The sequence below is a fragment of the Crocodylus porosus genome, unplaced genomic scaffold (assembly GCF_001723895.1).
Source record: "Crocodylus porosus isolate Cpor-Errol unplaced genomic scaffold, CroPor_comp1, whole genome shotgun sequence".
NCBI classification, from domain to species: Eukaryota; Metazoa; Chordata; order Crocodylia; family Crocodylidae; genus Crocodylus; species Crocodylus porosus.
In genome coordinates this window covers 129,411,577-129,427,456 of record NW_017728943.1, presented here as the reverse complement: position 1 = coordinate 129,427,456, position 15,880 = coordinate 129,411,577, and the positions used below count along the sequence as shown (strand labels likewise).

General features: G+C 40.9%; 1 protein-coding gene across 1 annotated transcript in view; it reads right to left on the bottom strand.

Moving 5' to 3' along the window:
• The window catches only part of LOC109320184 (p53 apoptosis effector related to PMP-22-like), a 19,788-nt gene extending 4,140 nt beyond the window's left edge, over positions 1-15,648 (bottom strand). Inside the window, exon 1 of the mRNA XM_019550183.1 lies at positions 15,265-15,648. Within this exon, the coding sequence (XP_019405728.1) occupies positions 15,265-15,475 (211 nt within the window). The 5' untranslated portion in view covers positions 15,476-15,648. The remainder of the gene's footprint in view (positions 1-15,264) is intronic.
• Between the last annotated feature and the right edge of the window lie 232 nt (positions 15,649-15,880).

Here is a 15,880-nt window from a genome sequence, read left to right as displayed (position 1 = left end):
ATTGGATGCTTATCTTGCTGGGATCCTATGACCCCAGCTGACTTCCTGCCCTTTGGGCAGGGGGCTGGACTCGATGATCTCCCAAGGTCCCTTCCAGCTGTAATGTCTATGAAATCTATGAAACTCTAGCCACCATAAATGCCTTTTGGGCCCTGAAATCACATGAATTTGCGCAGCTGTCCAAATCCAAGCCCCTTTGCACTCACCCATTCAGCCATTTCCCTCACCCTCTCACTCATGTGCTAAAGCTGAGCCAAGCACAGTTAGAGACAGGATTGGGGCCAAAACTTTTTTTGTCTCCTCTCAGCTGACTGCAATTAAATTCCTTCCTTTCCCCAGCTGTTGCCTATTTTCCTCCAGTTTAAGCCCCTGTTCCATTTTCAGTTTTATCGCATTTTTTTCCAGGAATAAAGATCACATATAAAGAAAACCCTGTGGTTCTCACTCTTCAAAGCCAAGATCTTTTCAGAACTGCCTTCCCCTGAGGTCATGAACTACCAGCAACAGCTCTGGAAATAGGTGGGTCTCCATTGCCTGCTCTTCTCTACCACTGTTATTGCTAGCACTGTTTCCTAGGAGCTTACTTTGCTTCAAGAGGATCTTATGGTAGATTTCACATTCTATATTGCACTGGGCAATATCTCCAACGGCTTGGAGGCCTCCGGAGCTTTGACATGGGGTGTGGATGGGGCTTGTGCAGCCTGCTTTTCCCACACATATGCACTATTAAGTTTTTATTCTGAATTGTTATAAATGAAAACACTCTGGCTTTGCATGAAAGGCAGAGTGAGAGAGATTGGTATGCTCCCTGCCTGCAGGGAGTTGGTTGTATGGCAAGAACAAACATGCACTGCAGGCCTTGCATCTAAATGATGAACTGCTTAGTCATGTAACAACCACAGTTTTAGCAACCATCTGTAGAAGAGAAATACTTTAAATTAGGGGTGTTAGATTTATTTGTTTGCCTTGTTGAAAAAAAAATACACCAGCTAGCTCTAAATTATAGAATGGGATTCCTTTGTTTAGCCTTTTGTCAGCTCTTACTTGAGGAACAATATCCCACCTGCCATTATTCTCTAACAAAAAATAGTACATTTTCATAGTTGGAGCCACAAAGCACATAAAGCGTGTCTTCTCGGGTTATGTTTTGGCAAGTACTCCATGTGGGAAGGAATTAAATGCATTTCTATACCAGATTTCTAGTATAGTAATATTTCGAGCATTGGAAATGTATGGAGGAAGAGATAGAGGAGAAAAATCTCATGTACCTGTTAGAAGCACTTTTTTGCTGATATCTTTATTTGGATCAACTTTATATTGGGAAAAGTGTTACAAGCTTCTGGGGACAAAGCACCCTTCTTCCAGTCTTACTTCTCATATATTTCCTGTACCATCACACCTACAATGCTTCAACCCTACTAATAGCTCCTACTACTTTGTCTAACTTTATAACACATTGCCAAAACTGGTCTGTAGGGATCCTAATCACATGTATAGTAAAAATGCAACAGTATATTAAGGAAACCCATAATGTTGCCACAACAGCTGTAAACATTTGCTACATCTCTGGAAAAAGTTGGTTTTCTGGAGGCCCAATATAGGCAAAAATGGTCTTTGTGGATGAGTAACTCCATAAACATCCTCCATTAGGGGGGGAAAAAAGAAATTAATGCTCCCTCTTTCTAAACTGATGAATGCATCATTAGAAATCTAGTTTAGATATGAATGCTTTTAAAAGTTTTTTTTATACCTGAGGATAAGTCTACAGACTTAACAGAGATAAAATAATCAGGTTACTCAAGTGTAATTGAGGGCAGAATTTGGTTCCTAATCTCTTTGTTTTAATTATCCACTGGGCTTTTGTTTTTTGTTTTAGCATGTATACACATCTAACTGCAACTGTTAACTCTTTTAATGAAAGCATATTATCCACACCAACACATTTCACAATTGTGCATGAGCTCATTGTACACAAGGAAGAAGCTGAAAGGTTGCAGGTTCTAGATCAACCCAGATAGAAATGAACATAAGCCAAACCGTATTGAATGCCAAGCTAATTCCATAGCATTTGTATGGATCTGGTTTTGGCAGCCCAGAAAACATCAGAGATTTTTTTTTCCCCCAGGAAGGAAATACAATTTTATCCAAGGAAGTCCTTGAATGGCAGTGTGAGCACACTCCAAGATGTTACTATTTGAATGCTTCTGAGCTACAATGGCTATATGGTTTTTGGTACCTGAACCCATACAGGTTTTTCTGTATAGCACTGCACTGTGCTGCAAAAACATGTCCTGGGTATCTTTTGACAGAATGAGATTTCAGTCAAATGTAGGTTTATAGATTTTACTAGAGGTTCACAGCTGTTGGCTTCTTTCTTCCTGACCTTCTTCCTTGTGTATTCTACTTTGAAGTTTACAGATATAAGCAAGTTAAATGTATTTGTCCGTTTAGCAATGAGTTGTATTCAGGAGAAAATACATTCTGTGGTTCCAAAAAGTTTCTGATAACATAGAAATGAGGAGTCACAACATATTGTAAATACCCTACCCTGAAAATAGAATTTGCAGCTGAATTGCGCGTTTATTGAACAAAAATTTTGGACTATTTGTACACTAATCCAAATTGTATATGAGTATTCATATCCTCCATTCTGTCCTCTCATACTTACTCTTTACATGAACATCTCCACTTTATGTGAATTAATAAATTCCCTCCATTGCTCCATACAGTCAAAAGGGAACCACATATTCCTCCTTGCCCAGTCGGTAAGAATGTATTTCCTCAACTATTCCTTCCATCTGAAGCTGAATGTACAGACAGCATTTAAAAGAAAAAATAAATGCATTGTCAGCAGCTCATTGATTTCAGTAGTTATTTACCTTCTTATTTTACTGAGATTTGTAGAGTCAACACCTCCTGCATCCTTGGAGTGAACTGTGCAGCTATATCAAACAAGCATAGCAACAATAAAAAAGTGAAAGGCCACAGGAAGTGCCAACACTATGGCGAAAATGGAATAATACCCCATGTTGTAAAAGTCAGCAAAAAAAATCAAAAGGAAAAGAAAGATACAGCTGTGGTGTTTTTATCCTTCAGCTTATAATTATATCCTTGTTCTTCCTAGAACAAAATTTTTTCTTTAAGAAGGTACTGGTTCACCTATACACAGATCATACCTCTCTCAAATGAGTTCCCAGAGTAGAATCGGTTTCATGCCTCCTAGATTAAAGGGAAAAGGCTTGTTTTAGGAAATGAGCCTGCACTCATTTTAGTCTACCCCTGGCAGATTTTAATTTAATTGTGCAATGGGTCCTAAGAAATTTTATCCCAAATCCCAGCAATTGCACATCCTGACTTGCCAGGAGTTCATGGCAAGATGCACAGATGTTAGGATCTTACTCTGCTTGTTTTCCCCCCACTGTTTCTTGTTTTGATGTCAATTAACATGCATGTATTTGTCTCACAGCTTCATTACATTATGGAACATTGTCTTATCTCAAGTAAATAATCTTCAAGTTAGCAAGAACCAACTTGTTAGCTTGCTTGCTACAGCACTGCCAGCACTGGAGCAGGAAATATATTACATTGGTTCCCACAAAGCTTTTATCATTTAATATATTCCTTGGTGATGAGTAGTATATGACTCTTTACAAATGGCTGGACAAGCCTTTCACCAGTTCATTTTAAAGGAATGAAGGTCCAGAATTTGGACCTGTAATTACCATCTCATGCCTTGCACAAAGGCACATGGGGTATGAGACACAAGCCATGAAAAGAATAACAGCTTTACATATGAGCTCACTGCCAGCACTATGTAGTTTGTATGAACACAACACAGTCTTATCGACAACATTTAGGTAGTAGCTTCCTGGGCTGCATCACAATGAAACGGTCTTTTGTGTAGGATATTCCTATCATATACTGGATCTGCAGTTTAGGCACTATGAGCAAACCTGGTAGTGGCTAGTCTTTTGGACTTCTTTGGACTTAAGATAACAATTTATTTTTAAACCCAAATAAATAGCCTCCCCAGTCTTACCTGCACAGGTATAAATAGACACATGGAAGATTCCTTCTTTCACTGGTTTAAAATATGCCTAATGAAGACACTTCTCCTACTGAGGAAGCCCTTCAGATTTGGAACATGGGAGATTTTCTTAGTTTTACATCTAGAGGGTGTGGTTCAGCATCTTCTGTACTCATCCCACACATCTGACATGTACAGGCTTGATGCAGAAGCTGAATCCAGTAAAACTTTGTACTAAATAGGGATCCTCCTTAATGCTTAGCTCTAACAAGAGAGATGCAGTAAAAGAATCATCAAAGATTGCAGCCCGGGTAGAAGTTAGCTATTAAAAATAATGTGTGCACCAAAGTTTTTTTTTAAATTAAAGGACTGGTTGTGAGCGAGGGTTAAGAACTGACAACTCACAACTTTAAACAACCTTCAGTAAGAGTCATAGATAATTAGCAGTCTCAAGATCTTTTTTTTAACATATTTTTTACATACTTTACATATTTTGATGTCACAATAATTTTCCCTATGTAATCCCTTCTGTTCTGAATTAAAGTTTGTGTTGGGGGGAAGCATATTAGATTGATAAACCAATTTAAAAAAGCATGTCAGTTACTCTTAGTATACCTGTTGTGCAGCTACTGCTACTATTTGAATAGAAACCCTTATCAAGATTACACTAGGTTTAAAAATGGCTTGGTTAATATTTAATATAGATAAAGAAAGGATATGTTATGTGTTTCACCATTATAAGCAATGACTCTCTTACGCAAAATAGCAGAGCCCTACCCTGAAGCTTTTTTCACTCTTGTTTTTGTAAAGATGCATGGGCTCAAGCACAGTGGATTTACATTTCATTTCTATATGAAAAGAGATATTATCTGATGGCTCTTCATCTGTAATTTGGGCGCTGTGAGCAAACCATGTTCAGGAACCTTGTTGCGGCGACTTTGTTGCAATACATGACTTTTTTTTCTTGCCATGGCTGTACATCTGGAATTATTTTTGGTAGCAGCTAAATTGTTCCATAAAAATGCGCACTCAGGGGGCAGACAACTGGTACTTTTGTGCTCATGAAATAAGCTGCAAGGCCCTTTTAGTTTGACTAAGAAGGCATTGACAAGAAAATGCTTCTTTTCACTGATGCATTATCATGGCTAGTTGCAGATAAGTAGGTTAAAAGGTGAATGGGAAGACAGTTTATAATGGCATGCTTAGGACCATATTAAAAGGCAAGACAGATTTGCACTTTATATTCTCATACCATTTTTTCCCTAAAGACTCAGTGGGTGCATCTACATGTGCAATTAATTTGAAGCAATAAACTCTGGAGCAGTTTGAGCCAGAAGAAACTACTCCCGGGTGCAGCATCTACATGTGTGCCTAGGACAGCAGCAATTTGAACCAGGGCAGAGCAATTTTTACCAGGGCCGCTCCTGCCCTGCTCTGCCACGGGCTCTGGGTGACAGCAACAGAGAGGCTGGATAGGGCATAAGGATACTGAAAATACGGAGCCACTTGACTAGGTGGCAAGCAGGAGTCTGGCCCTCTGCTTCGTGGGTTGACCAGATGCAATTTATGCCCATGGTCAGCATTTACACATGCATTTAATCATAGGTAATTACTCTACCATAAGATAGTAGGGCTGTGTGAAGCTTTGGGTGCTGATTCCATTCAGAGGAGATTCAGTCTTATTCGGCAGCCAAATCTCCAAATCCGAATCAAATCAGGAGACCAATAAAAAGGTCCAAATAGATTTGAAGCGCTCCAAATTTATTCAGAAAAGATTTGGAGAGCTTTGGATATTTGGGCAGTCCCCGCTTGCTGCCACAGGAAGCTCGATCCAGACTCCATGCTGGTAAGTAGTGGGGGCTGAAGGAGAGGAGGGTGGAAGGAACCATGGGAGGCCCCCCCCCAGCCCCATTCCCTGCCCGCTTCCCCAGAAACCCTGAGTGCCCCCCTGATCCCTACCCAATCTTTCAGCCCCCCCACCCTCCGCTGCCCCACTCAGCCCAGCTCCCAGTTGTTCAAAAAAAAAAAAAAGTCCCACTCACCCCTGCTACCCATCACTGCCCCATGCTGCATGAGGGGCTCTACCACAAACCTCCACCTGCTCTCTCAGCCCCACCCCCATGGCTACTCCGTCCAGCCCCAGTTACTGGCTCTTTAAAAAAAAAAAAAAAAGCCCCACACTCACTGGATGCTGCAGCGGCCATCAGGGCTTCTGGGGGCTCATGGAAGATCCCGCGCGCACACACAGCATGGGGCAGTGGGGGGCAGCAGAGATCGTCCCTCACCTGGCAACATCCAGTGAGTGCTGGGCTTTTTTTTTAAAGAGCCAGGACAGTGGGACTGGGTGGGGCAGCCATTGATGGCTGGAAGAGTAGGCGGAGATGGGGCCTGTTTGATTCAAAGATTCGGCTGATCTGGCCAAATCAATTCAAGACAGTGATTTGAACCACCCAATTGAATCACTATCCCCCAAATCAGCTGAATCCAAAGCAAATACTAGCTGCTTCATACAGGCCTATAAGATAGTACTGTCCCTGACTAGGGGCAGCTCTGCCAGTAGCCCACTAGTATATCTAGGTTTAAATATGTTGCACCCCCTTGCCTTAGCTTCCTCATCTATAAAATAGGGCTACCAACAATGGCATCCTTAGAAAGCACTTTAAAAGCCACTGATTAAAAAGTGCCACACGCAGGCAAAATGGCATCTTCCTCCACAGCTCAACATACTACAGTGGAATTGCTTGTGAAACAAGATACTGTGCAATGCAGGTAAAAGCATCAGAATCTGGCCCTTAAGGAATTGCCACACAGCACTTACAGCAAAGACTGGGCAGTCCCTCCTAGGAGATGTGGATACATTGAAATAGAAAAGCCAAAATTAAATATTCCTTACAATTCACACTGCAGGATAATTTCAGCATATATTAACATTTGTATACATGTAATATGTACAGCATCTTACGGAGTTACACTCCCCCACCCATCATCCCAACTCTCCTCATACTGATTTAAAATCCAGTGAATTCAATGTCATAGAATTTTCTAGGCTGGGTGGGATTTACATCACCACTGCAATATTACTGCTTTTATTCCTACATTACTAACATTCCTCATTTTAGCACCATTTGAGACAAATACCTAAATTCCTCATTCAATCAAACCTGACTAATTTGAATTCTGATTTCGAATTGATCAAGGGATTGATTTCTTGCAATTTGCAAACGTTTCCAAAAGGAGCCATGCCATTTTCCTACTCATTTTTTTTTTCAGAACAGATATCAGTTGTTGATAAGAATCTATCTGAAATAGAATGTGGAAGCATATGACCTTTTGCTTGTTTGATTATTTATCCCCACAAAGAAATTCCAAATTATTCAGAACCAGGTTGCAAAGTTTACTATGGAGCTTGCATTAGATTCTTTGAGGGCTGTATGTCACAGCTGAAAAGAAGTGACAGCTTCAGGAAATTTTTACCAAGAACCATTCAGAAATTTTCAGAAGAGCTACATTCAGTGAGAAAGGTTAGGTTAGGCAAGTGTCTGAGTAATGCATTCTTAAGGGACCTCAAGACCTTGAGTTTGTAAGCTTTGTGAGGAACTCTGCCATAATTTATACCATGATTCTGTTGCACCTAACAAGTTTAATACTGTTCTGAGCTATTTAACTATAATTATTCAGGGAGTTTGTGTGTTGACATCTGCAATTGCTCTGTAGAGTTAATTGCCTAAGAAAATAACTATTATTTAGAAGAACTTCTGATTAACTAAATCTAGCAATAAATGTGCAGAAGTATGAACCCTGAAATTATAAAGAAAAGCACAAAGAATGAAAACTACTGGGCTAATTAAATGCTGTAAGCCTAACTCCCTTCACACTGGGCACATCTACGCATGCCACTATGGCGCCATTGTTACTGTGCCACCATTTAGTACTTCCTTTTGGAAGACCTAAAAGGTGGTGAAGTAACAGCCTGTACTGCATTGTGTACACTGTGCACATTCATTTTTAGGCACTATGCCACCATAGCAAAGCACTATAATGAGGGAGAGCATTGCTATGGCGACGTAGCTGCAGCATCACAGTTTTTGCCCGTGGACACGATGTTGCTGTAGCAATGTAGCATCACATGTAGACATGTCCACTGGGTGCATTTACACGAGATGTTTACTGCACAGTAAACTAATTAGCTGTTCAGTAAACATTTCAGTGTCCACACATGCGCCCCTATTAAGCTGGAGTAAATTAATTTACTCTGCAGCAGTATAGTACTTGGAAATACAAGTGCTGGCTAGCACTGCAAATGAAAGGGACTTGGGGGTCATGACTGACCACAAGATGAACATAAGCCTTCAATGTGATGCTGCGGCTAGTAAAGCAAACAAAATGGTGGCTTCATTCACAGATGCTTCTCAAACAAATCCCAGGACATCATTCTCCCATTGTACACCGCCTTGTTGAGGCTGCAGCTGGAGTACTGCATCCAGTTTTGGGCTCCACAATTCAAAAAGGATGTGGAGAAGCTTGAGAGAGTCCAGAGGAGAGCCACGCGCATGATCAGAGGTCAGGAAAGCAGACCTTACAATGACAGGCTGAGAGCCATGGGACTCTTCAGCCTGGAAAAGCGCAGGCTCAGGGGTGATCTGGTGGCCACCTATAAGTTTATCAGGGGTGACCACCAGGATCTGGGGGAACATCTGTTCACCAAAGAGCCCCAAGGGATGACAAGGTCGAACGGTCACAAACTCCTCCAAGACCTAAGGACATAAGGAGGAACTTCTTTACTGTCCGAGCCCTCAAGGTCTGGAATAGACTGCTGCTGGAGGTGGTTCAAGCACCTACTTGGAATGCCTTCAAGAGACATTTGGATGTTTATCTTGGTGGGATCCTATGATCCCTGCTGACATCCTTCCCCTGGGGCAGGGGACTGGACTGAACGATCCTCCGGAGTCCCTTCCAGCCCTAATGTCTATGAATCTATGAATCTATGAAAACAGAAAGAAGGAAAGGGTTTCAATTATTGCTAAGTTCTCAAAACAGCTTGTCACAGGTTGGTAACAGGAGGTTGGAGAAAGGTGGTTAGATATGTTAGTCTGAAGTCAGGGAGATAAGAGGGTGTATATGCACTTTATAGACTAACTAAATAAAATACATAGAGAGCACATTTTTTGTGAACTGGAGTTCACTTCATCAAATGTTGTGAAAGGGCAGCATAGATCAGGATAGAAAATAGAGTGAGTGATTTGAATACAAAAGATGGAAAAAGAGGAGGAAGAAAAAGATGGGGAAGGGGGATAGGTGCACTGGGAGAAGCAAACAAGCAAAGAACCAATAGGAACAGAGGGGTCACAAAAGCTAATCCAGGCAATGGGATAAGAATCCATAGTCCCTGTTTAAACCATACCAGATTTCTGTTTCCCATGCATAGTGTCATTTGACTCCACTCTCTTTTAGTCAGTTATGCTGCAGATGTTTACTATTGCTACAGATGTGTTCTAGGGCTTAGCATCATGGGGCATTTATAAACATGCTCTGGGAGTGGGGGAGGGCACTTTAATTAGAGTGGCTCTTAGAAAGCCACTCTAATTAAAGCACCCAGAGCGTCTCATGTATCAGCATCCCTGTGCTTCAAAATGGCGGCAGGGGTGCTTTATTTAAAGTTTGTCCAGCAAGCTTTTGATAAAGTGCCCCCACTGCCATTTTGAAGAATGAAAAGCTAGAGGCTGCAGGAGCATGGGAATTACCACACACCAGCAGACTCGAGTAATCAAATCTGCTCTAACACACTGCAATTACAGCACGGTGGAGCATCCTCAGTGCTCGTGTACAGGTGCCCATGATGTACCAGCCACATTGTTTGGCAGTACTGGCTTAACATTTCTGACGTAAATAAAACTGTGAAAAAAAAGAAAAATATATTTAGAACATGGTTTTCTGCTGCTCTTTGTCTGGATCCCTGCTCCTGACAAAATTTAAGATGGTTTTCCTGGGATACTAGAGGACATGGATGACTGATGCCTCCTGATCCTGGGGGGGCACTAGCAGCCAATCACCAACTGGGCAGGGGGGTCCTCCAGCAACCTATCACCACCAGTGGTGGAAGTGCTGGTGGCAAACCAGAAGTGCCACTGGTGCTTCTCTTGGTGCCCCCCCATGTTCTCAGGCGGGGCACTAGCCATCACCCCTCACTCCACGGCCAGCAGCGGCCAATCTCAGGGGGAGCATGTGCCCCCCATGCCCCACCTATGCATCGCCTATGAAAGAGGAATTCCTAGATGAGAAAAATATCTTTCTCAGCTACTAACATATGCAAACAAGCAGTCTTCTGCACAGTGCAGAACAGGGCGAGAGTCAAATATTGGTTGTGATGTATGAAGCACAGCAAATTTTGAAATTCTGTTTGGTATAGAAGAAGTCCTGTAACAGATTTTTCTATTTCCACTATGAAAATAAGCCTAATATTTCATACTAAACTTGTACATGAGCAAAGAGCCCCAAATCTGCATTTGTCCTGTGCATAGGACAAATGATGGATGCCTTGCACATGGAAGGCATGTAGGAAAAGGTATAAGAAAAAAGATTTGATGGAATGGGTGTATTGATTTTTCCTTCATTTTAGGGGCACCGGATTCAGATTAACAAAGCAGGAGCAATAATTTTCCAGCAACAGGGAGAGAACACGTTGAAACATCTCCATAGCCTGAGGCACAATACATTAAATATTTTAAAGTATTTCAGACTTTCTGAGACACACCTAGTTCTGAGAACTCCTGGAGCCAACAAGCCAAAAAATCAAAGAGATCTTGTACCAGCTTCGCAAAGGGGTTTGCTGTTGCAGTAGGATAGAATGATCACATACCAGATATGGACTGGGGAATGACTGGCTACACTGCAGTATTGCAGAGGACAGAGGGATCAGAGTAGACTGTAAACTGAATATGAGCCAACTTATTTTTTTATTGAAAAAAATAAAAAAGCTAGTAGCTGGCTAGGATTTTCTCTTGTAAAACAAGGGAAGTGATTTCATCAGCTCTATTGGGCATTTGTGAGGCCTCATCTGGAGCAGTGTCCAGTTTTGGGCCCCACACTTCAAGGAATGTGGACAAATTAGAAAGAATTTAGTGGAGAGTGGCAAAAATTATTAGAGGCCTTGGAAACTTGACTTATGAAAGAACTGGAAAAGTCTGGAGAAGAGAAAACTGAAGGTGGATTTGTTATACCTGAAGGGTGGTTGTACACAGGGTGGAGATTATTCCTCGTGGCTGTAAGGACAGGATAAGGAGTAATTGTCCTAAACAGCAAGGGAAATTTAGGCTGAATATTATGAAGAACGTTCTCATGAGGGAGATTAAGGATTGGAACAGGCTACCTAGGAAGGGTATGGAATCTCTATCCTTGGAATTTTTTAGAACAGGTTAGGCAGGCATTTGAATGGGGTTATTAAGGCAGGGTTGATCCTGCCTTGAGCAGGGGTTTGACTAGATTCCAGCTCTACTTTTCTATGGTTCTATGTCCCCTGGTGTTTGTTAAAAGAACCGTGTGACTGGAATCAGAGGAATTTTTTTCCCTGTCCTAACCATTGTGCCTCCTGCCATACCAGACGCAGAGCTGTGATTTTTAGAATGGAGCATGAAATTCCTCTGACCCCAATGACACTGCAGGGGAGTTGCCCCCAGCCCCGTCTTGCAGAGTGGGTAGGGCGTGGCTCTGTACCAAACCCAAAGCTGTCCCCAGCCCATCGCTGGTTCCAAAAACGGGACTGTCCAAAACTGTGTCTGACAATTAGTTAATTATCACACGCCACACATTCAATTTAAGGCACCATACAAACAATAAATGTAACATCTATATGTTCACTTTGACATTCGGTATTGTAAATATCATCTTTCTGCCTTTTTCTGTGACGTCACCATGCATGTGTATTATTGCTTTATCTTTATGTTGTCTAAATGTTATTTTTATTATGGAGCTGAAGTTGATCTTCAAATTTTACAATGCTTTCTTAACCCTCCATACTAAACTTTTTTGATGGAAAGAAAGACCTTGTCTTCGGACATTTAGGTGTCCTAGAGCAAGAGATTTTCTTTCCTTGAAAGCTGTCTGGTACACAAAAGAGACGTTCCACAAAGTCTATTTCAAATTACTTGTTTCAGAGTCTAAAAATGCAATATGTATTTTATTCATTTTTCTTCAATTGCAAGTAAAGTAATAAAATATTTGTGGTAAGGCCAATCAGTTAATTAGAATATATGAACTCTTCAGGGGCATTGTAGAGATTATACACTCCCTGGACTCTGTTTACAATATTTTCCCCGAATCTGGGACATTCTGAAGCTCTCCTTGAACATAGTTGCCCTAAGAGAGTTTGTAAGGTCTGTCCCTTTAATGGTTTAAGTTCCAAGAGTATAAGCCTCTTCTGTGTTCCTTGTGCAGCTGCAAATTCCACCAGCTCTGTCAGCCAGTTCCTAAGAAATTACAAACTCCGTTGCTGCAGCCAGCTTAATGGGTAAAGTTCATTCTCTTGCAGTGAGATTTGTTTCTTAAGGATGTTAGTTTTTTCTTAGGCAACCTATGATTTATATAAAATAAGTCAAAAAAGGCTGAGATTTAGGGTAAACACAGACTTTGCTACTGGGGAATTTGATTTGAATTTATTTCACTGAATACCATGAAGGGTTTTGATTATTAGACTGAAGGATATTAGAGGCAAAATATAGTCATTGTCCCAACGATGTTGATAAACTTCACTGGCAGTGGGCAGCAGACTCTCAGTGGTAAATACTTCTTACAATCAGTAAGGGCAATCCTATTATAGCAACCCAGTTTCAAAAGATAACTCTCTGAGACTTCTGAGAATTAAAAGGTGAGGGAGAAAAGCTGGGAATCAAGCCCTTAAGAGGGAAATTAAGAACTGCACAATGGGAAAGAAACAAAGATTTCAGTTCTCAAGAAAAAATATCAAAACACTTCCTACTCCTACAAACTATAGTGCTTTTTCTAATGTCTGTATGGCTACGAAAGGGGTGAATACAACTGGTGGATTATGGTTTATCAAGTACTGTGTGGCACCGAAAACAAATAGCAAAGGTAACTTAATTTTTTCATTACAGCAGGTTATTACTAGTGCATGGGACCTACTAGTATTTATTCAGGCAGGGGACTTTGAAGCTAAAGCAGTTTTGTTTCCAGTTAGAGGTATTTTCAAGATGTGGGGTTAGTTTATTCTAAAGGGCCCATTTCATGCTGGTTCATTCCAATAGTCTGATTATTCAATCCAGATCCAGAACATACCTTGGTATAAAGAAAGGAAGTGGCACCAAATTGGAGGAGTCAAACATCCTAGGTTTTGGTAGCTTGACCAAAGGTGTTCTGTGAAATCTCAGGAAAATCATTTAGGCCTAAATTTTCATTGATTTAAGTAATGGGCATGTCTACTTGTTCATTAACACACAGTAGTTACTGAGCTGGTGAGCACTGCACTAATGTTTTTAGCAAACAATTAAGGTGTTTCAGAAAGTAACAATTTCAACAATTTTGAAGTAAAGTCATTTTTATGCAGTGATCATTTCTCTACATAGTTGTAACCGGATCATTCAGCAATGCCACCCTTAGTGTTCCTTGCTGCTGCATACTTTCCCACTTAGTGCACGCCAAACGGTTTTATTTTCAAATTGCCATTACTGTCTGAAACACCCTAATGAAACTTCTGAAGGTGGCCTGTCCAAATGAAACTGGCAAAGAGAGGGAGGATTATCCGTAGGTGCATAAGAAGTTTAATGAAAGTATGAATTAAGGACCATAGAAGCCAAACCTAACAAAACAGTATTTCGTTTTTTTGTTAGGTTAAGAGCTCTTTGCATGCTTTTTTCTATTTCTTCTTTTCAGAGCTCTGTCTCTTACCCAGAGCATGGAGGAAGCTGCTAGACTTAATATTGCAATTCACTACATATACTTAGAAGTGCAGACATAAGGAAGATTCACTAGCTGAAGACACAGACATGAGAAAGCTGAGGATCTATGAACTAAGAATATGGGCTCCACATTTTTGTCACAGGGCTTAAATCTGATGCATGAATTTGTGGCCTCTCTCAGATTGATTGCATGCATCTTTACCACTGGTTTACTAGAACTAAGAGACAAAAGGAAAGAAGTTAAAATTTCAAACAAATTTTCCTGCACCATCCTTTTATATTTTGTACCAAGTGTTTACAGGACCATATTTCTTAGATAGAAAGGAAAGGACCTATGGAGTGATGTCTTTTTTTGTTTTACAAATATGGGACACAGTATCCAAAGAGAGAAAACAGCAAATAGAAAATATGCTTGAAAAATTCTACTAGTGTGCAACTTAGTTTTGGTGAGTAAATCAGTGATTATTAGCTTTTCACTGCTACTGGTCAGCCATTGCAAAGGACCCTGGAACAGAATGAAAGGGTGATAAATTTTGGTGAGGGTTTTGGAAGGCCAGTTTCTACATTGCTTTGCACCATCCATGCACATTTCTTCAAATGAAAGGTGGGTGTAAAAGCCTACATTTCATTCTGACCATTTCATTCATTTCATAACCAAAGGACCTTTATACCTTGGATAATCAAAATGACTTCAATCTAAATCCATTTTCTGTCAAAACTGAAGGAAAAGATTCTATCTTGTATTAACATTCTCTTTCATAATCATGTCACAAGTAGATACTTCCATCAACCAAAATATTTTTGAGAAGTATGTTCCAGTCTGACATTTACTGTGGACTTCCGTGTTTCATATCATCTCTGTTTTTACTTCCCAATTGTCTCTTGGCATTAGGGGCTGATATCTCACATTTACCCATGCAACTTGCTACATAGTGATTTATGTACTTGGTCAGCAATCATTATTTATTTCTGCAAAAGAAGAGGTTCTACTGAAGAGGCTATTAGTTATTTGTTTTAAAAATAATATAAAATAAACAGTAAAAAGATAATTAATATTTTAAGCATTTTCTGCACTGCTGTTTCCACAGCATCTTTGTACTGTGAACGTACACCACTGAATCCTATGAAGCAAACTTCCCTTTTCCCTCTGGGTTTTGTTTTGTTTTTTAGCATACAAGCATTATCCTTGTTCTATTCTATCTCACCATGGAACTCTTCTGAGCTTTCCGGTGGGTTCAGTTATTTCCCCAAATGCTCCTAAAGATAGCTTTCAACTATTGGGACCTCTGATTAAAAGGGCTGAATAGGGAGACCTCTGCAAATACTTACCCCATGTGGTGAGGGGTTCACAATTCCACGGCGAATCTTCGTCAGGTCTCGTACAAGTCTGCCATAACGACGCTCGTTGTACATACGGCACCGTTGCTGACTCCAGCCAGGCCCAGCCAGCCAGCCCAATGATGCCAAAGATGACCCCTATGCCCAAGAGCAGAGGTAAGATCCATCTGCACCTTGTGTAGTCAAGGCCATACTTCACCATCTTGTGGGGCAGTCAGTAGCTTCGCAAGAGGAGGGGTGAATAAGATGAGATTGTTCTGCTACTGATTCAGCAATGTGGGGTGAAGGGTGTTTTTATAAAGGCTCCTGGAAGCATGCGCTTGCATGTATGTGTAAGAGAAGCTTTTCAATCAGAACAGACATAGAAGGAGGGGGAGCTCCACCTAGATTGGAATGACTAACTGCAGCAGCAGCAGCAGCAGTAACACCAATAACAAGTCAAGCTGGAAAGAAGCTGTAGGGCTGGGCCCATCTCCTTCTTTCTCTGCTGACTAGCACTCCTTTATCCTGGGCATTTAACCATTCCCTGGCTGAAACCTCCATGAGAAACAGCAACTTAAAATTGCATTAAACAGGGACAGGTTCATACTTATACTAACAAGGAAAC